The sequence below is a fragment of the Curcuma longa genome, chromosome 3 (genome assembly GCF_044706935.1).
Source record: "Curcuma longa cultivar G26 ecotype Majalengka, Jawa Barat chromosome 3, ITB_CL_G26_1.1, whole genome shotgun sequence".
NCBI classification, from domain to species: domain Eukaryota; kingdom Viridiplantae; phylum Streptophyta; class Magnoliopsida; order Zingiberales; family Zingiberaceae; genus Curcuma; species Curcuma longa.
In genome coordinates, this window is record NC_133863.1 from 15738965 (window position 1) to 15761593 (window position 22629).

Below are 22629 nucleotides of genomic sequence, written 5' to 3' on the forward strand. Positions count from 1 at the left end.
CTCGTGCTCGGTAAAGAGAACCGAGGAGGAGAAAAGGAAGGAACGTGATCCTCAATAGGGAAAAATTGCAATCGAACAAGGACGCGCAATCACCAGCCCTCAGAGGCATGACCGAGTGCAGCAGACACGCGGTCGGGCGAAGGCGAGACCAGACCGGGCGGAGGCAGTATCACGAGAACACTTCTCGCGATCCTTGTGCACATCAGCCAGGGTTTGCTACTCGGCTTTCCTTATACCCATGATCCTCCCCATCTCATTGCCAGAAGATCCATGATCGCGAGATCGCGATCCCCCTGTTCACGCAACGTCGGGCAGAGAAGGAAGAAGAGGATCGCGCGTGTGGCTGGTGTGTGAGTAGCGAACTTGAGGGAAAAAAGAAAAACCAAAAAAATAAACTGAGTTCAGCCCTAGTCAATGTAGCGAACCGATCTGATAGCAAATCCGGTTTATTTTGATTTAAATTTAAATCACTTAGTTTACTAACCAAACTATCTCCGATTTGATTCAAACCAGTTTTGATCATTTCGTCTTCTCAAAACGAAGCTCCTCATCTCTTCTATTTTTGCCAAAATATTTTCCATCATGAACCAAATCAAGTTGGTTCAAAACTGAATCATTTGGTTCAATTACCAAACAACCTCTAATTTGAACAAAATCTTTCATTTCATCTTCATAAAATGGATATCATCATTTTGTCCTTTATCCGGTCCAACCAGGCTTTATTTCTCTCATTATGAGAATTCAATTCTCAAACTTATTTTAAGTCTTTCGGAGAACTTGTAATGTGTGTGATCCAATAGGTTCCCGATTATGTTGGTCGTCCGTAATTAACTATTAATTACGGAACGATCATGAGTGTCACCTAGTATAGTACTTCATGATCCCCAATTGATAAAAAAAATCAACAATTGATTTCAAAATAATTTCTAAACCTTTCAATAGCTATAATGAAACATATCTCGTTCCTTTCACTGTCTTATACCCGCTTGGTTCAAGACATGGTCTATATGTATCAGTCCCCCCTAGACTAACTACGTTACACCTAGCTCAAACTTGCTTTCTTGTCCTCTAGATTCAAGTTATTTGTACATGTATCCAAGAGTACCATACTCTTGACATGTTATGCTTTGGCTAAAGACTTTTAGTAACAATCCTGACAAGCGACCACAGGGTATACATCTCCTTTTCAAGGAGCGGTGAATCCTCTATGGGTTATTCAAATACCTTTGGGCACTTCGACTTATACCCAATCATCTCAGGTCCACACCTCCTCGGAGATGTTTGCTTAAAATTTTAAAGTATAAGCTTTCATGACCAAGGTGACTTGAATACCGTAAGTCAAAAAAAATTTGCACTTAAACTACACTAAGATCTTCATTGACATATGTATCAAACCATATAAAGTCTCAAGGTAGGTCACTCTAATGAACTAATTATCTTTAACTACCATCCACATTTAATTCTCAACATCCAATGTCTCCAGCCAGCGAGATCAGCTGCTTGGCTAACCAAAAAGTTCAAAACGCTAGTCTCAATAGAATCGATGACGTCCATCCTCATTGATTCCTCGACTAGGGATAATTTCAATACATGTATAATTACACATGTAGAGATATTCACTATTTGTGATCCAATCATAAATTCTCTCATGATATGAATCATATTGTGGACATTCAGTAAATAAGTTTAATATCCAATCAAACACATTCTGCAGTATTAGTCGTCGAGCAGCAACGATCGATACAAGAGAAAACCCTAATATCGAAAACGTGTAACAACACACGTTACGTTTATATTCGAGGCTTTCTAACTATCAGTGACAATCTAATTTTCATTGAAGTTACGATGTAAGGCACTCGACTGGAACTTTTCCAACGAAGATGGAAAATCTCTGAAAATGCCCAAGCTTCTGGAAACGTATCCCGATAGTGACTTGACGTTCTGGCAATAGGTCACGATAGCAACTCCACATCCTAGCAGTAGCTGCACGTCCCGGCAGTAGCTCCAGCGAACCCTTCTCCTTGATTACTAGCGGCAACCCTTCACAAGGGCTCCGACAGCCGATGGGGAGGCAAGATCTGGCAGTGAAGGAAGGCTCCAGTAGCACAGTGGTGGTCGACAACCAGAAAGCGGGGGGAAATATCCAACGGGTAGGTCTCCTTCTCACGGTCAACTACAAGTAGGGGCGCGTGGAGGAAGAGGAGGCGTTAGGGTTTTCTACGATGGGCTTATCTAGGCAGCCAGCGACCCCTTTTTAAGGAGGAAGAACGTGATCCCTTCCTAGGATGGTGGCTGACCAGATTTCTTTCCTTTTGCGTTGTGGCCCATCAGAACTAGGAAATCACGATTTCCTTCCTATTTCTCGTGTGCGGTGATTGATCGGAGGAGAAAGGATTGGATTCCTTTCCTATTTCACGCACGATCGCCGATCAAAATTTCTTTCCCCTTTTGCACGAGCAGCAGTCGGCGGAGGGTGGCGGGACGTAGCTGAGCGGAGGAGCACATGTATGAGGAAGATGAACCGAGAGCGCGTGAATCGAGTTTAGGGTTTGTTCCTAGACTGGTTTGAGTTTGGGTTTAATTTAGTTACTGTAGCATTTTGGTCCAACTTGGTTCATAACCAAATTCGTTCGGTTCGGTGACCAAAACACCTCTGATTCGAACCAAACTAATTTTATTTATTTTGTCTTCATCAGACGAAGCTCATCATTGCTTCTGATCTGCAAAAATCTCTTCCATCAGGAACCAAAATAATTTAGTTTTTTCATCTTCATAAGATGAAATTCCATCATCTTTGCCTTTTGTCCGGTCTAACCAGACTTATTTCTCTCGTTCTGAGAATTCAATTTTTAAACTCATTTTAAATCCTACTGAGAAACTTGTAGTGTGTGTGACTCAATAGATTCCTTGTTATATTGGCCATCCGTAGTTAACCATTAATTACAGATCGATCATGAGTGACACCTACTAGTATATTATGACCCCTAATTTACCAACATAGAAATTCAAAACAGAAATGTAAAGCACAAGTATACTAACAGAATGTATAGACTTCGAAGTAGCTCCTCGGCGTAACGACAGCGTTCCGAATGATCTTTCTTCGTGCAGACGATCGTCGTTAGTTCGTAGATTGATCTTCCAAGGGGTCTCCCTCAAAGCTCTTTTATTGAGTGATCTGGGTGCTTGAAAGTATTTTTGGGTGCCTTTATATTGTCTGTCAATCCACTACCGACGCTGCTGATTTAGCACTTTCGGGTACTTGTATCCCTTTCTAGGTGCATGTATGCTGACGTGAAAGTTCTAGATCAACTTAGACTCCACAATGCCTTATCCAGATCGGAGTGCCTAGAACCTTTCTAGGCGCCTAGAGGCTGAGGTGTCCCGACCACTAGGACTTTGCCACCTCACCGCCTCGTTGGCCCCATTTCGTTGACATCTGGTCGCCTCAAACCAATTCGAGCGCCTGGAAGTCCGGCTGCCTAGATCCAGATAAGGGCGCTTGGAACACAAAATTCTAGCCCCTCTTTTTTTTGCATCATAAGTTAGTGCAAAACATAAAAATAATAGGAAAGAAATAGTTTTAACAAACTATTTTGGTCTTGACTTCAGATTTTTAATGAAACCCTAGGTCAGGCCAATGCCTATAGTTCTCCTTACCGGGAATGCATCCTCACCCACTCCACTAAGGAGAATTTACCCCTGTGCCAACTAAGTCCTCCAAACTTATTAAATTTTTACTTAGCCTCGATTCTTGGCCCCCCAGGATTTCCACTGCTAGACATACAATCCTCTAAACCTACCTAGTCTTCCATCTCGTGCACTTGATCTGCCAAGTCTTCCTGCCTAATGCTCCAAACTAGATCTTTCCACCTAATCCTCCAGATTAGGTTTGCCCAACCTGTTGGTGCAGTTTGCACTAACGGTCAAACTCAAGTTTTGATGAATGACAAATAAGTTAAAGTTAGGTTTGTTGTGGGTTTAACCTCTTTACTAAGTGTGCAGGGTCGAAAGACTTAGAACCAGACACCAGGCTGAAGTTAGGGTGGTTGAGCCCTGGCAGGAAGTCCAGTTGGGTCCGCGGAGCTTGACAACTGGCCGAAGACCAAGTTGGTTGAGACTTGGCAGAAAGACCAGGGTGGTTGAGCCTTGGCAGGAAGTCCTGGTGGGTAAAGAAGTCAAGTAGAGCTGCACGAGGTAAGTGAGGTAAGTCACTGGAGGAGCGAACCAGTGAGGACGAGTCCAATTTTGGACTTTAGGCGCAGTCCAACTTAGACCCACTTGGGTGATCTAAGTTGAGTCCTGGTTAGATCCTGGTCTGGATTGACAGGATCTAATTAATTTTAAATATTCTGTATTTTAAGATATTTTATAATTATACTAACTCTAGGATTTATTTGGTATATGAATAAAATTAAATTTGCATGTGAACTCTGTAAAATTAATCTTCATTATTATTTATTCTACTAATATGAAATTTTATTAAATGATAAAATTATTTCTATTTATAATAAATATTTAAGGAGGATAAAATAAATATAATTTGAATTATTCTTTAATCCTGGATAAGATAAACTGTAAGAAGTGGATCAAGTTTTATGTTTTTTTAAACATTTGCAGATCTAGATAACTCAATCATTTCTATATAAAGCCTTGGTCAGTGCATGAATTGCACAACTTTGAACCAACGTCCTTCTTCTGCGGCAGCCCGAGCTTCGACACGACCACCTCCAATTACTGCCGGAAGATCATCCCCAAAATCTGAATTCGCTCAGATTTTTCTACTATTGGGTAACGAAGATATTTATTTTTCTGCACTTAATTTTTGGAAGTGTGGGGTTGTCACACTTCCAAGTCTTTGTATTCGAATCTCTCAACCGGGGATTTTTGTCGGTCGAGGATTATAGTGAATTGCCCACAGGAAAGGTCCAAGGGACCTGGGCCTTCGAGTAGGAGTCGTCGACGGCTTTGAACGAAGTAAAAAAATTACTTGTGTCTTTCGTACGCTTCGTATTTATTTTCCACTGCACGCTTTTCAAAGCATAAATTTTCTAACTCTGATTTTAAACGAACGAATTTTTTTTAAAAGCACGTGATTCACCCCCCCTCTCACGTGCACTCGATCCTACAAGTGGTATCAGAGCAGGTTTGCTCTGAATCGGTGCAACCACCGTAAGAGCCGGGGGAGATCCATATTTTTTTCGTGTTTCGTATTTTTTTTCACAATCTAAATTAGGCATTGGTGCCTGAGTTTAGATTTTTTTTTCTTCTTCGTTCGTTCGTTGGTTTTACTCGAATCTGGTGCAACACCATTCGAGTCGTGCCTGAGTTTAGATTACTTTTTTTTTGTTCGTTCGTTGGTTTTACTCGAATCTGGTGCAACACCATTCGAGTCATTTTTTCTCTATTATACCTCTTCCCGCACTGCTAATCCAAGACCCAGTCTTGGAACTTGTGTCTATTTTTTTCGTGTGTGCAGGATCTAAATGGCCCAAGATGAAGGCTATAGCACCGCTCGTCCTCCTCTTTTCAATGGGAAAGACTTTCCCTATTGGAAGAGAAGGATGGAGGTCTATCTGAAGACCGACATGGATCAGTGGTTCGCAATTCAGATTGGATATGAACCACCCATAGACAACGAATTCCGACGTCCAAAACCCTGATACAAACACTCCCTCTTTACACAGCCAACAAGACTCCACATCTCTCCTCCTTTTCTTCTACATGGCCAAACAGAACACCTCCCGGCAGCAAGAAGCAGTGTCGGTGGAGGCAAACTCCGGGAAGCTGAGCTTGGGAAGAAACAAGAACCGGCACTTGGAATCAGGCTTCCTTCTCCCTTGACCAACGATATAGTTGGCAAAGGATCGCGAGGAAGGAGGCGGCGTCGCGGCAACCACCAGGCAGAGGTGACGATCGCGAGGAAGAAAGCATCGGCTCAGGCTTCCTCCCTTTGGCGCAGCGGGAACAGAGCAAAATAGGGGATGAAGCGCCCTTGTCTTTGCTCTCCGCCTAGGGTTCGACTGCCCTGCTTCTCCGGCGTGGCGGGCAGAGAAAAGAGGTGGCGGTCGTGCGAAGCCCAGGGACTGACCGCCGATCGCTCCTTCAAATTAGGGCTTCAAGGCGGCGATCGTACGAAGAGGAGAGGGAGGGAGGGGGGTGGCGGGAGGAAGAGTCGCGGCCGCGCGGCTTGAGAAGATGATCAACCAAGGATGAAATCGCGATTGTTGTATTATAATGAGAAGCTACAGTGGTTTTTATGCTGCAATCGAAAACCCACAAAAACAATAAAAACCTAAAAACCCTGTTGAACCGGTTCAGATTGATTAGGGTTTGGGTTTAGACCAGGTTCGATTCAGATCTATACTGTAGCAAATCAGATTTATTTTGGTTCGCTTGGTTCACTAACCAAACGAACTCCGATTTGACTCAAACCAGTTTTGTTCACTTCGTCTTTATAAGACGAAGCTTCTCATTACATCCGTTCTGCCAAAACCTTTTCCATCATGAACCAAACTAAGTTGGTTCAATTTGATTCAAAATTAAATCATTTGGTACACTAACCAAACGACCTCTGATTTGAACGAAATCAATTTCGTTCATTTCGTCTTCGTAAGCTGAGTTCCATCATATTGTTCTTTGTCCGATTCAACTAGACTTTATTTCTCTTATTCTGAGAATTCAATTCTCAAACTCATTTTAAGTCATTCGGAGAACTTATTGTGCATTGGACCCAATAGGTTCCCGGCTATGTTGGTCGTCCGTAATTAACTATTAATTATGAAACAATTATGAGTGACACCTAGTAGTACATCATGATCCCCAATTAATCAGAAAATCAACGATTGATTACAGAACAATTCTAAACCCTTCAACAACTACAGTTAAACGTGTCTGGTTCCTTTCACTGTCTTATACCCGCTTGATTCAAGACATGGTGTATGTGTCAGTTCCCACTAGGCTAACTACGTCACACTTAGCCCAAACTACTTTTTTGTCTTGAGGATTCAAGTTACTTGTATACGTATTCAAGAATGTCGTACTCTTGACATGTAATACTTTGGCCAAAGATGTTTAGTAACAATTTTGACAAGCGATCGCAAGGTATACGTCTCCTTTTCCAAGGAGCGGTGAATCCTCTGTGGGCTATTCAAACACCTTTGGACACTTCGACTTATACCCAATCATCTTGGGTCCACATCTCCTTGGAGATGCTTGCTTAAGATGTCAAAGTATAAGCTTCCGTGACCAAGGTGACTTGAATACCGCAAGACAAAAGAAACTCGCACTTAAGCTGCACTGAGATCTTCATTGACATATATATCGAACCATATGAAGTTTCAAAGTAAGTCACTCCAATGAACTAGTTACCTTTAACTAGCATCCACGTTTAACTCTCAACATCCAATATCTCTAGCAGTGAGATCGGTTGCTTGGTTAACCAAGGAGTCTAAACGTGTTAGTCTCGACAGAATCGATGACATCCATGCTCATCAATTCCTCGACTAGGAATAATTTCAATACATTCATAATTACACATGTAGAGATGCTCATGAGTTGTGATCCAATCACAAATTCTCTCATGCTATGAATCGTATTGCGGGCATTCAATATTTGAGTTTAAGATCCAATCAAACACATAAAATGCGTACTCAAATAATGAATTGCTATTTATCCAATAAATAGTATAATCGTAAGGCGATTGCCTTAAGACACCTCTCAAATCTAATAGTAGGACCATCAATATGTTTTTTCATGACCTAATTGACAACATTAAGAACTTCTTATTCCTCAAGTACGTATTGTATTGCATCTTGAGGTATCATATTTTGTAATTATCTCTATTTAATTTCTTTTCTCTATTTAGTTCAGCTATGTATGGTTAGTATCCATAATCTAGTATAAATAAATTTATTATTTAGCAATTCAGTGTAATCTGTAATGTATGCATACAATTCATGATTAATTCAATGTTAATCTAATTTGGTTTATAAAATTAAGTAGTAATTAGGTTTTCACTCATCATTCGTATAATCAAATCTAACCAACATTGTCCAATCATATTATATACCACCCATCAAATTTATAGTAAATGAACAAATCATTTATAATAAATATGTTATTAGTATATAACATTTAATCAAGTTGTACATTTAAAAGAAATAAAGTACGAAGTTTAGAAACAATGCATACATAATGATAATAACATAAAACAACTTTACAAAAATAGATAGATCATTACTACTCCCACTAACACAGACACTAGCTAGTACAGTAATAACTAATAAAATCTCTATCTTTTCAGGCTCAACTGGGGCATCGAACTCAGGCAGGCTGACATTAGAACTCCCTATAGAATCTTCATTTGGATTCTCCTCAATCTCATTGGGATCTTCTCAAGGAGGTGGTGCAACTCCATCTAGATGGTCTATAAGACAAAGTAGCTTTAGAATCAACTCTACATATGTGATGCGCCTCTCATAGCACCCTCATATGTGATGTGCTATTTCGTCAAGATGTTTCGACAATGATCGAATCAAAGCTCAAATTCGATAATTGTCTAAGATAGAAAAATCCTACTCCTTGAGTTTTTAAAATAAGTTATTGAGTCTCCTAATGTGTCATCTGACTCCATAAGCAAGGTTGTATACTATCTTTTGAATAGTCTCCCATAGCTTATTTTATTGCACATTACGACGAGTCATAATATATATATAGTCCATGCTATTTGAAATTGAAATAAATAAAGTTATTACAAAATCGATAAACCAATAACAAAACTAATTCAATTCAATTCAAAATAAATATAGAACTAACCTATTAAGAACACACAAGCAATCAATAGACATTTCCCTTATTTTAAATTTGATTTTCACAAAGAAAATTCAATGTGAAATACCTAAACAATTTAGAAATTTTTTGAAGATACTGAAAAATAAAAAATTAATCTAAATCGATGACTCATGACAAACATGCACTCACATGTCGTATGTTCACATGCACGATGCACATATATATTGAATCTTATCAATAGTCTTCTTAAAAAAAAAAAAAAGTGAAATATGTCACTTCAACGACTTTACACGATTGATCCCACGACCATATGTAAGGAGGTAAATCGAGAAACCTCACACCACCTCATGACATGTCTTGTCCATGGCGTGCAAACTCATCGCATATTTAGACAACACGTTTGGAGACTAGTATCCTAAATCCGACGCCCTGCTCATGGTGCATGGTGTGTGTTTAAAAATTGATATTACTTAGGAAAATGTCATTTGCACTGTTCTAAGTTCAGCAAAAGGTGGAATCCATTATCCTAACGATCTTATATATATGGTCGGCTCCATGACCATCGGAGGTAAATCGAGAAACTACAGTTGACTATGACGGAGGAGGGCATTACCTCGAGTTCACCGAGATTTGATCCTTGTCCACTTTAGCAATTCTGCTCCGTCGTAACCAACTCAACTATACCGCAAGGGCTCATTTGCACTGTTAAAAAAAATGATAATCCCAATCAGTCGCATTGACTCAATCCCTAAGAGTGACCGGCCCGGTCCCATGGAAGTTTCCTACCGGCCACCTGGGTAAATCGGGAAGCGCACGCAGTGGCCAATCCAGATGCTCAGCATCCTTTGATTGCGATCCCCATTTGAAGGAAAATTTCTGCAAATACGCCGTAGTTGGGGATCGAACCGCGGATGCCTGGGTGACAACCCGGATGTTTTACCGCGGCACCATGGATGTCCTACTGCAAGCATCAAGAGCATGTTGTTACGTACATTAATAAAAAAAAAACTGGTTAACAAACATAAACTAACATATTGATTTATTTAACAGTGTGCTCTTGAGATACTGTAACAGATTAACAGTGTGCTCTTGATACTGTAATTGCCTCCTCTTCAGTGTCTTATTCATCCTTATGTTTGTCATCAAAAAGATGATTACGAGCGAACAACCTTTTACAGTATTCACTAATCAAATCCCTCAAGTTGAATGTTCTTCTCTTTAAAAAAAAAAATCATAGATTTCTCTCTTTGCACTTGGACTCTCTTCAATAGAGCAAGAGGATCGTGGGAAGTTGACATTGCAGGCAACTACGTACACTCCAGTTGCAACTGCAACCCACTCTTAACGGTTGTCATGTCAAACACAACATAGACATGAGAAGAGCATAACCTACTATCGACCCCAATCTATAAATTTCAATTTACTTTCTCACCGTGAGATGACATATTCTACCTTTTTTAGAAGAGATGTCTTGATCTAATTTGAATTATACTTGACAAAAAAGAGAGAGTAAATTTGTACATTAAAATAAAACCCACAAAAAAAATTTAAAATAAATATATATTGATTTTTCCTTATTATTTATTTATTTTATTAAAAAAACTTGGACAGACTCGTACTGGTACCGCCGATGCACGCTAAGACCACGACCACGGTTCATGTGCAGGTTCAACCCCTGATACGAAAGATTGAAATTACATGGGCTCCAATGCATATATGTGTTTTATTTTCTTTTACTTTTTTTAGCTTACGAAAGCATAGGAAAAAATAAAATAATAAAAGTGAAATACAGGGGCCAAAACGCGTAAAATGAAAATTGCCTTAAATGTGAGCAGGCAGCGCCAAGCCACCACGCACAAAGCGGCGCGGCCCTTTAAGCGCGCGCCCCATGGCGACCCTCCGCCGCTATTTATCACTCTGCCTTTTCGTTCCGCGAGACAACTCCAATTTATTATTCGCTTGTTCATTTTCTCTTTCGGTCGATCTCTCTCGATGGATCGCCAGCAGTTGCAGCAATCGCCAAACGATCAGAAGGCTTCCGGAAGGCTCGCCGCCGATGGTCAACCCCCGCCGGTTATGGCGACGCCGGATAGAAACATCTTTAAAGGTGCGTGATGGCGATCTTTTATGTTTCCTTCTTTGATTTCTCATTTATTATGGTTCGATCGACTTTGTTTTCCGATCGCAGGCAGTGGGAGCAATCGCCGGAAGCGCAGCGGGGGAAAGAAGGCGGCGACTCTGTTGCCGGCCATTGGTGCAGCAACGCCGGCGCCGGTACCGGCGTTTACGAGTTCCAATTTGGGTCTTCTGCGTGCAGTACTGTTGCAGTCGCCGTCGCCTCCGACGGGGTTTGCAGGCGTCAATGTGGATATTCCGTCTTCGGTTTCGCCTGCAGCGCCTGGCGCTCAGTACTTGATGAGCCACAAGCAGAAGAGTTTGTTTGACTTCGCCGCCGGCAATAGTAGTACTCCGGCGACGCCGACGCCTCCGTGTCTCCGTGCGTTGGAGGATGTCTCGCATCTCACCCAGCATTACCAAGGCGAAGTCGAAGGTTACCTCCGTGCTCAGGACGAGCAGCTCCGGCGAACGTTGGTGGACAAGTGGCAGCGGCACACGCGCACTCTGCTTTGCGCGGCGGAGACGTCGGCGGCGCGGAGGATCCAGGAGAAAGAAAAGGAGGCGGAGATTGCCACGAGGCAGTTCGTGGAGGCCCAGGACTTCCTCGCCAGGGCCCGCGCCGAGCTCGTGGCGTGGAAGTACAAGGCCGCAGCGGCGCAGTCGCGTGCGGTGCTGGCGGAGCAGTGCGCCGTCGAGCTCCGTTCGCAGGTCGACCGCCTGATGGCGGCGGCACCTAGGGAGGGCGCCGGGGAGAACACCGACGACGCGGCGTCGTCCGCGCACCACGACGTCGCCGGCGCCGCGTTTGCTGTGCCGCCGTGGGCGTGCTGCGCCGTGTGCCGGAAGGGAATGGCAGCGGTGGCGGCGGTCCCCTGCTACCACCTCTGCCTCTGCACCGGGTGCGCCGCCGCCGGCGCCGCAGCCCAGGTGTGCCCCAAGTGCAACGGATTCACTACAGGATCCATTCGCATCCATTTCTAAATCTCTCTCTTCAAGACATATTTATTATTAAATTTTTTACCTGGAAAACAAATTTTATACGACGTGAAATATATATAAATATATATATATATATATAATAAGATTATAATATATTGATAGTGAAATTTTAAATTTATGAATTAATTTTTTTTCCATACTATACACGGTTGCAAATGGATGAGACATGATATGAGATTCTAATTTTGCTCCATTATTATAAATTTATCATTTGAATATTTCGATTACATTCGTTGGGATTATCATTCAATTGTTTTTACAACAACAATGATAAACAAATATAGTTGCAATAAATATTTTCCCATTCATATCGTCTTCTTCTTTCCTAACATAAGTGTATTTTCTCCATCCCAAGGAATGTTAGTTATTCGCATTTCGATCCTGAACCAAGGATAATAATACGCATTAGAACTAATTTTTCTTCAATTTCTCCGTCCCAATAAGTGTTAGTTAAAGAGACTTAAAAGAAAAATTGTTATTGTTGTTGTTGTTGTTAACTTTTTACCTGGTTAGAACTCATGTGTTGTGGTGGCACCATTGTGGTAGCATACTTCGCGGTCTGTGTAACAATAGTCTGCAAGTAGCTGGCAACCGTCTTCTGAGCCGACAATGCAGCATCGACAGCCTTTGCTCTTGACTCAAACAAAGCTCGATCGATCTCGGATTCGTGCTCGGTGAGGAAAGGTCCGACATAGGCCTTGTAAATGAATGTTGCTCCCTGGAATGATAGTTTAGATCATTTACAAACTCTGGGACTAAGTTTCAGCGTGGAGTAGACCTGAAATGGAAAATTTCATACCTTTGTTTGGGGATACCACAGATAGAGAAAGGCAGACAGCTTTGCTTCATGGTAAAATGGAAACCTTCATAAAGAAATCTGAAAGTTTAGTTAAATGTACGTGCAAATGCCTTTTTATCCCTTAAATTCCTAGTCCCTTAACTAGCAACACTGGCCAATATTATATTGTATCAATTACATTGATGCGGGGAATAGTCGAGATCAATCCATGTGGTCAGATTAAAGTCAAAAGTCAAGCTGAGTTGTAAGTCAAAAATCCCACAAAGCTCCACTCGGTCAAGGTAGAACTAGGGCCCGTGCGATCTGAATTAGACCCGTGTCCAAGTTAGATCTGGAATAGCGGTGACATTGCCACTCGGAACTGGATTACATGACCTCCACTCTTGACTCCAAAGATCTTAGGAGTATCTGTCACTAGAAGTCTCAACCACACGGAACACGCTTCTCGATTCCAAGAGCCTACGACTAATTCAGCAATCGATCCTCAGCACTACAGGATTATCATGAGTGATGCGTGGGTGCCGGACGTCCTCCCATAGGCGTAGATACACACACACCTAATCCAACCACTTCTTTCTACTTTTCATCTTCTCCCAACTCTCTTCAAGTTTTGCAAAGGACTTGCGAATCTAGTGTTTGACCTGACTCCTGACTCCAAAGACCTCAGGAGTATTTGCCACTAGACTCTACTAGCGAGAGGGATCACGATGAGACTATCATTATGATGAAAGAAGAATTCAATCTAGTCATGGCGGCCACGGTGGAGGGAATACTGCAAAGGCACACTTTGTCGCCATTGACTCCTGCCCTGATATCGTCAGTACCTCTGGAGTTACCTACGGTGTCGGCGTGAGTACCTGTAGCCCCACGTGCCGCGTTCTTGATCCCTACAAATGCTCGGCAAGACGTCGATCCAGGAAGAACAATCTTGAGAATCCTAAGTTTTCAAGCTGCTGGTCAAAGACTTCAACAAGGGAAGACACCTTTGCTAGTCGAAGAAAATAATGCACATGACATGCCCTTCTTCTGGGATATCCTTGAGGAAGAATTGTAGGGTCCTCATATCTGAAAGACCATTTATACCGTTTGAGAATGCTTCCCTTTTACACTAGTACACTGATTGTGTCAAATGCCGAGTCTTTCTTACCACCCTCTTGGGATCGGCATAGAGATGATTTAATCGGCTAACACCTGGCTCCATCTTTTCTTTCCTACAATACTTCACGAGAGCAAGCGGTACCACAAGACACCACTCAACCTCTCCACTATGAAGTAGATGACTCAGGAAACACTCAGAGAATATATTCAGCAATTCAACCGAGTTGCTCTCAATATCCCCTCAGCCACCTCCGAGGTCTTGAGAAGCACCTTCTCTCAAGAATTAACAAATAGAGACCTCTCCCGATACTTGGTGAAGAAGTCATTGATAAACTTTGACGACCTTCTCAGGCGAGTCGAGAAATATGTTAATGCAGAGGAAGTCTAATCTACCTGAAAAGGGGAACCCCATCAGCTAGCATCCGACGCCACTCTGTAAGATAAGAACTCTTTGAATCCAACCCCCAAAAGCAAGGGTCAAACCCCATCCTTAACTATGTCCCCGCCCATAGGGGAGATAAAGTACAAGCACTGGTCGAGGTCTTGAATACTTCCTCGGAATCAACCCCACTGCCCCTTGAGAAGGAGGCCCAATTTTGCACCTTTCATCAAGTATACGACCATTCCATCTGTGAATGCAACCACCTTGCGAAGGAGGTTTGGTGACTTGCTTAGTGAAGTCAACTAGGGAGAGGGTCACCACCCATTCGCCCCGTTGTTCTCCTTGTCGGCGTTCTCCTACTAAGCATCCTCGATGAGAGAACTTGATGGGGCGATTGAGGTGCCAGGAAGCTGATCATTCACTAAGGTTATCGGAACTGACTCGGCGCCATCATAATCCTCAACTAAAAGCTCCTAGAGATAACACCCCTCATCAGGGTATGATTATATGATCTCTGGGGGCATAACAGACGGGATTCAAACAAAGCAAAGAAGGCTCATAGGTGAAGACTCGAGTGTTATGGGTGCAGCAAGGGAAGAGATAGCGAAGACGATCCATCCATCAGATTCGGACCAAGAGATTTGGAAGGAGTAGCCACCCCTCACGATGATACATTGGTGGTCCAAGCAAGCATAGCCAACTACGATGTGGCAAGAGTATTCGTCGATACAGGGAGTTCGGTCAATGTATTATTCAAAGACGCCTTTGACCAAATGTAGATTGATAAATATGAGCTTCAACCAATGCCCACCGCTTTATTCAGATTCACCGAGCATGAAATGCGACTACTTAGACAAATCAACCTCCTCTATCCCTGGGAGTGGAGCCCCTACACCACACTCGGAACACTATCTTTATAGTAGTCGACGTTGTGTCCTCTTATAACGCCATCTTGGGGATGCTCGCTCTGAGTGCCTTCCATGTTGTCGTCTTTACCATCCATCAAAAAAATAAAGTTTTCAATTGGCAACTTAGTCGGCGAAGTCAGAGGGAACCAGACAACCTCTAGAAAGTGTTATGTCGAAATGGTTCTAGCTGACTCTTGGAAGGCACGAAAGACTAAGAGAGTTGACGTGCAACCCCTTCACGAGGTGTATGGGAAACAAGAGGAGATACAAATTGTATTGAGCTAATCCTATCCCATAATAGAGACATGTTTGCTTGGTCAACAAAGGAAATAATAGGCATATCCCTTGAGGTGATGAAGCATCACCTTAACATCGTTCCGGGTACTCAGCCAGCCAGACAAAACATTGGCACTTTGGGCCTGATCAAGATAAACTAATTCAGGTGGAGATTACTAAGCTACGAGAAGCCAAGCACATTTGGGAGGTGCAATTCCTGACTTGGCTTGAGAATGTAGCACTCATTCCCAAGTCAGGAGCCAAATGACGAGTTTGCATGGATTTTCATGACCTAAACAAAGTTTGCTAAAAAAATTGCTATCCGCTCCCCTGTATTGATCAATTGGTGGACTCGACCTTGGGCTATGAATACATCTACATGCTCGACGCTTACCAAGGCTACCATGAGATCCCCTTGGTGACTGAAGACTAAGAAAATGTCAGTCTAATCACCTCTAATAGCACCTTTTGTTATACTATATATCATATTCTTTGGGTTGAAGAACGCAAGTGCCACTTACCAACAACTGATACATCGAGTCTTCAGAAGTCAGATAGGAAGAAATATGGAAGTGTACGTGGATGACATCCTGATCAAGTCAGCTTGAGCTGAAAATCTGATTGAAGACATCGAGGAGACTTACGACACACTACGGAGATTCAACCTCAAGTTGAACTCGATAAGTGCATGTTCAATGTCAAATGATGATACTTCGTAGGCTACATAGTGACCGAGAGGGGCATAGAGGCCAACCTCGAGAAGATGCAAGCCTTCGTCCCCACAAAATCTTCGAGAAGTCCAGTGGTTGGTCGATCAAGTCACCGCTCTATCCCATTTCATCTCCTAGTCCGCAAACAGAAGCTTGTCATTCTTTAAAGTGCTTCAGAAGTCGACTCAGTTCACGTGGGACGAGAAATATGAGGAAGCTTTCGTAGATTTTAAAAAGTACCTAACTAGCTATCCAACTCTTTCTAAACTTATCATAGGAGAAAGACTTTGGCTATATTTGTTGACCATCGATTGGGTGGTAGGGTCAGTCCTTGTCCAACAGGAGAAGGGCATACAATATCCGGTCTACTTCACCACCCATCTATTGAAGGAACTACTTCCTTCAAGAGACCCTACTTCCTTTCGCATCTGATCACCGTGCTCACCAATAGGACCTTGTGTTAGATCTCGACTAATGTAAAGGCCTTGGGGAGATTAATCAAGTGGACCACCAAGCTGAGTGAGTAGGACATCCAATATTAACCTCAAATCACCATTAAAGTTCAAACCTTGGTTGACTTCCTTACAGAGACGCCAGGGAGGGATTTTGAAGAAACTTGAAAGGTCTTCACGGATGGTTCCTCAACAAAGCAAGGTAGTGGGGTTGGAGTGTTGTTGACCTCCCCTCGATGGGACGTGCTTCAATTAATCATCCAATTTTATTTTTGGACCTCCAATAATGAAGTCAAGTACAAGGCGCTATTGACCGACCTTTGGGCAGCCAAACAAGTTGAAGCTATGCTGACTCATCATTTACTCAGACTCACAACTGGCCACCTAATAGTTAAAAGGTAACTTTGAGGTCAAGAATAAGCAACTCCGCTTGTACACTAAGTCTTTCAAAAAGTTAAAGGTCAAGTTTTAGGAAGTGGTACTCCAGAAAATCCCTCGAGCCGGGCTGACTCAAGCCTATTTGAGGCCCTAAGCAAAAACAAGGCCTTTGACATTGTTTAAAAAAAAATTTTCTCACTCTTTTTTATTCGAACTTGGGACTGACAATGGTTGGTTTAAAAATTTTATCATTTACACGTAAAAAATTGACAAAACTACAAAATACGACCACAGTGAGACCAAATTAAACCAGCCAATATCATTTATCAAGAACTAAATAAGCATTTTTAGGCATAGAACAAAAGTAGAAAACAAACCATATTCTTCATCACCTAAATCCGAACAGTTGTAAATGATAGAGACAAAGGGGGAATCAAAAAATTTATGAATGGGCAACTCGCTGCTCTTCGTCCCGGGCTTCGCCGGCGTCGTGCGCCTCGCAGCTCTCCTTGATCCCGCCTATGAGCCAGTCCTCGATCGATTCAGCGCCTGCTATTCGATCTCCGACGAAGCCTCTTCGCCTGGCCCTTCTCTGTGGAGTGCAGGTGGGAGAAAAAGGGATGAGGTGACCTGCTTCTCCTCGCCCATCCCCTCCACCTCCGCCTCCTCTCCTCCCACGACGGTCGCGTCACTGTGCTCGACGACTTCAAGTACAACAGCATCGATGGCGAACTCGTTGGACTGATTCTCATTCCCATTCCAATATCTATACCAAGCACCAAAAATCTGGTAATCATTTCCATTGTCATTAACCCCTCAATAGGAATAATACTCATTCCCATTACCGAATGTATACCAAACGCCCCCTAAATACATTAAATAAAAGCAAAACTTAATGTCTATCAAGGAAGCAAAATGATAGAGGAATCTAACTCGTTATTGCTCAAAAATAATAAAATCCTCTATTTCGATAGGACACAATACGGACAAATGAATTAACATTTGAATTTAATCAAGCAAGGAACATAGTAGCACCAATCAGATCAGCGTGATAGCGTTAGGTGCGATTTCTCTTTCCCAATCTCAACAAGAGAGAGAAGGGGGGAGTTGGAAAAGGGGAAGAGGGGGAACTAGAAAAAAATTAGCATTTTTATTTTGCATTGTATGGATAAAAAATTTCTAATTCATGTTCTTACAAAAAATGGAATCCGCCACCTTGGACTGCTCCACACGGTCGGTTCCACAGAAGTTTCTCACCGACCACCAGGGTAAATCGAGAAGCGCATACGGCGGCCAATCCAGATGCCCAGCATCCTTTGATTGCGTTCCCCATTTGGAGAAAAATTTACAAATACGCCGTAGCTGGGGATCGAATTGCAGGTCCCTGGGTCACAATCCGGATATCCTACCGTTGCACCATTGCCCCGGGGACTAATTCATGTTCATACTAATCAAAGGAGAAAGTGTCATCAACGAAGGAGAAAGTGTCATCAGTGATTTTTCCCCTGTTCCTACTTCTTCCACGCGGCGTGATGCTGCTCATCGTTCGCTTTGCTGGCCGTCCGTCCGGAGAAGCAATAAGCTGCAAAACCCTAAGGAATCCTGACCGCCTTCCCTCTTCCTCGCGGTGTTTACTGATGAAAGAACCCCAATCGCGCGACACAACAGAGGAGTGGAACAGGGTTTCTGCTCGAGGAAAATTGCGCCGCCGCCTCAGCGTGTCTTCCTCCCTATCAGTGGTCGTGAGCGCACTTTCTCCCTGCTGGCGGTCGCGCGCCTCAGCGGTTTACCTCCCTGGTCGTGATCCTTGCTCCGGCGGTCACCCGCTTCTGCTTCGTTGGTCGACCATCTTTGCTCCACCAGTTGCGGATCTGCCAGCGTTGGAAGCCACTGTCAGATTTTCCCTTCCCGATCGGCTGTGTTCTGTTTCTCCCGAACACAGAGATCCCGAACGACTTTTGAAGCAGTATCCCTCCCAAGTACTGGCCGACTGACATTGGATGTCGACAGATCAGCTTCTCCCGTGCATGGCCGAGAGCCTGAATCACCGTCGGAGGTTTATGAAACCATCGAATATTGTTGACCACGAACAAGAGATGTTACTGGTCGTGGATCTTGCTGTTGACCGCGCTCGTCGATCACCGGAGTACTCATTGCAATCGGAAACAATATCCGGTCACCGGAGAAGGCATCTCACTGGTTGCTTGTGGTTGGTTGTTGGGTTGACTATCAGAGTTCGACAACAGAAGCTTGTGAAGTTTTCGAAAATTGTTCCATCAACATTGGAAAGGTTCCGATTGTTTATCTTTATCGGCAGTCAAAGGTTGAGATTGAAAACTACACTGGAAATATGATTTTCGATGATAGTTAGAAAATCCTGAAAAATGATCGCGACAAATATTGTTATATGTTTTCTGAAATGAGATTTTTCTCTCGAATCTATTGTTATCGATCATCGGCTAGTACCGAAGAAGATAACGCGACTTATGGCTTCGGAAGCCATCCTGACTAGAGCTTGGCGTGGATCACCAGTAGAGGCGGGACTTCGACAAGGACATTTGATTGATGGCAACTTCGCTCAACGTCATCAATAAGGTACACGTTGAATAATTTGTTATTCTATAAAATTTTAATTTCTGTCATGTCTTGTACTCTGTTATTTCATGTTTATGCATGCGTATGTTGTGATAATTACTGTTAATTATTTGTTTATTTCGCTGTGCACGTTTGCGAAACGTGTAAACACGCACATTGCACTGGGACGATCCCAACACAAAGTGCCTTCACTCGGACTCGAGTGTAACGACCCTCAAGCGTCAGTCGGTGCCATTGGTTGCTTCTATTTTCGACTGGATTTGTGAGGTTGTAGTTTCTCTTATGACTCACCCAATGAGAACATCTCGGGAGGGAGGTTGAGGATCAACTAGAGCCGTCTGGTCTAGGGCCGCTTGGTCAGGGGTGGAGTCAATTGAGCCATCAACCACTTCATCAACTGCTTGTTCAGTGAGGCCCTCATTAGCGCTTATGCTTGAAAGAAAACAAACAATCATCAGAGATTCCAAAAGAAGTCACCAATAATTTTCCTTACCCAAGGGTAGGCCAAGCTCCTGCCCTACTCAACCCAAAGTGGAATAGCAGGCCTTCATCAAGAAGATGCTCGATATCGAAGTGAAGACCTCCAAGGTGTTGGCTGCCTTGAGATAGATGGGGTCCTCTTTAAACCTACTCAAAACCGGTTGAGGAGGCAACTCTGTTTGCCAAGCAATCACAAGTCAAATGGTTTAGGCAGTTAGATATAGAAGTACCGAGTCTTCTAAAATCTATGCAAAGTCAGATAATTATCAAGGAATTGGAAGTCGAGCCTGGTAGTGAAAAAGAAGGCTCTGACTTCCGCCATCTTATGATAAAAAAATAATAGAAGATGGCTCGCTTCAAAGGAATGTGATACACTTGAAAATGATGACTACCCCACAAAGGTGGCGGAAGGTATTGAAGGAAAACTGTTGCAGAGGGATGTTGAAATATTGAGAGACCTTAAGAAAGAAAGGGGGGCAGAGACCGTCAGTTACTTGACATGAAAAAATGTGACATGACCAAGACCCGTGTTACCTGAATCAGACCCATGTTTGAGTCAGATCCAGAATAGTGGTGACATTGCCACTCGAAACTAGACACTTGACCTTTGATCCTCAGCTACGCAGAACTAGATGCCTGACTTTTGATCTTCAACTACTCGTAACCTAACTCCCGACTCCAAAGGGCTTAGGGATCTCTGCCACTTGAAGTTTTAGCCACTTGGAACCCACCTCCCTATTCCGAGAGCCCGTGACTAACTCGTCACTCGACATTGGGTTCTCCACGCATAGGGGAATACGGGTCACATTTAGCGAAAACGAGGAAGGCATCGAGCACAAAATAATCTAGATATAGGATGGCATGGCACCCCCTCAACCAGGATGTGGGCGATAAGGGATCATGGGTGTCGCCCACTTCATTAGGAAAATAATATAAAAGGACACCCACTCTCGCGGGCGCAAGTACACACACCAAATTCCAACCACTTCTTCCTACTTTTCATCTTCTCCCAATTTCAATTGTTGGAACTAATTTAATTGTCGGAGTGGCTGCGCCAAGGTCCGCCTTAGTCCTATCCTAACTCTCTTCAAGTTTTGCAAAGGACTCACGAATCTGGTATTCGACCTTGTTCATCACAAAAGATCTTTGACTCCTCACCAACCTTCAATGGTTCTCTCCTCCTTGATCTCGGACTAGATCATACATGTAGTGCCAAGGTTCCCCTCTCCTCCACGGAGAGGGATGGCTTTGGCTCTGGGTTCATAGTTGTTATAATTATGTAATTATATATAGTTGCTATAATCATACATGTAACAATTATGATATTGTAATTGTTATAAGTGTGTAGGAACTCACAACTACTCTAACATCGTAAAAAATTAAGATATTTTCATTCAAAAATAAAAATAGATCCAGATATATGGGATTCCTAAAACTGTAAATGCTACTAAAATCGCTACAACATTAATATTGCTTGCTCACCAGGAGAAGAATGCATCTGTAAATGCTCCTAAAACTGTCAGAAATGCTACTAAAATCCTGCATATATAAGAAACCAAGTGGATTGATCGATAGGATCAAACGCAGTGGAATTAATTATCTTGATGTGTTGGTGCATGAAAGCGAGGTTTACTGACCAATACTGGCACCAGGAACGCAGCTGCTCCGTTTCTGGCTTGTTCCCTTTCACAGACTTGAAGCATTTGTAGGCAGGATAGAGGTAGCCAAGAGCCAGTCTGTAGAGTGGACTAACAGTATTAAGGGAGAAAAACAAAAAGATCACCAAAATGAAGCCTATTCGGCTAAATAATATCGTTAAACGATTCGACTGATCGAGTCACAAAAAAACTAAAACTTTCATGTGCAATTTGCATAAATGGAACATCGTACACAATTCAATCAAAATCCAACAACAATCGTAGGCAAAATTTGATTGATTTAGGTCAAATGAACAAGCTAATTTATGGCAACAAAGAAATTGTGCTATCGAGAAGATTTGCATGATGGCTACTTTTGTTAGGAACAAAGAAATTGTACTAGAGAAGATTTTCATGAAGGCTACTTTCATATAATTATATCGCAAAATAATATTATTATGCTTCATGTTTGGAAGGAAAAAAATCTTGGATATATATACTCACATCAAAGCTCTGCAAATTTGTGCACTTATCATGATTATAAATCTGCAAAAAAAAGAAAAGAAAAAATTAATATGAATACTACAATTCAAAACATTTCAAAGAGAATAAAACCTAAAAAAAATAAGGGATTTTGAAAGCTAAAAGATGGCACCTTTTATTTGGGAGAAGATGGAGTTTTGCTATAAGATTAATTCATGCAATTGAAAGCCAACACCAACGATTTGGTGGTCAACAAGTGTAAATAATTTATATATCTCGGGAAATTGTGAGTATTTATTTATTAAAAAATGTGAAGCACATATATAATTAAAAAATTAGCATTAATGGCTTTTACCATTTTTTTCAATGGACTGTATTTATATATAGAATAATTTTTTTTAGGAGTCTAACATGCCATCATGGAAATTACTGTTTTTTTAGAGTAGAAATAATATTAAAGCTAAAAATATTTTATTTATTTGATGCAAAATTGAGAGTAAAACATAATATTCTAAACTTTAATG

At 42.3% G+C, this 22629-nt stretch overlaps 1 protein-coding gene across 2 annotated transcripts; it reads right to left on the bottom strand.

Annotated features, from left to right (window-relative positions):
* Positions 1-12101: 12101 nt before the first annotated feature.
* Positions 12102-22334, bottom strand: LOC141822740 (HVA22-like protein i). Of its 2 annotated transcripts, none has more exons than XM_074710073.1 (7): positions 22278-22334; positions 22127-22168; positions 21623-21721; positions 21468-21524; positions 12707-12770; positions 12413-12625; positions 12102-12288 (listed from the first exon to the last, which is right to left on the bottom strand). In XM_074710073.1, exons 2-7 carry the CDS (start codon positions 22156-22158, stop codon positions 12268-12270), a joined length of 486 nt encoding a protein of 161 aa, XP_074566174.1. In that variant the 5' UTR covers positions 22159-22168; positions 22278-22334; the 3' UTR covers positions 12102-12267. The 2 variants fall into 2 exon arrangements, with proteins under 2 accessions (XP_074566174.1, XP_074566175.1); XM_074710074.1 differs by lacking the exon at positions 22278-22334 and adding an exon at positions 22238-22256.
* Between the last annotated feature and the right edge of the window lie 295 nt (positions 22335-22629).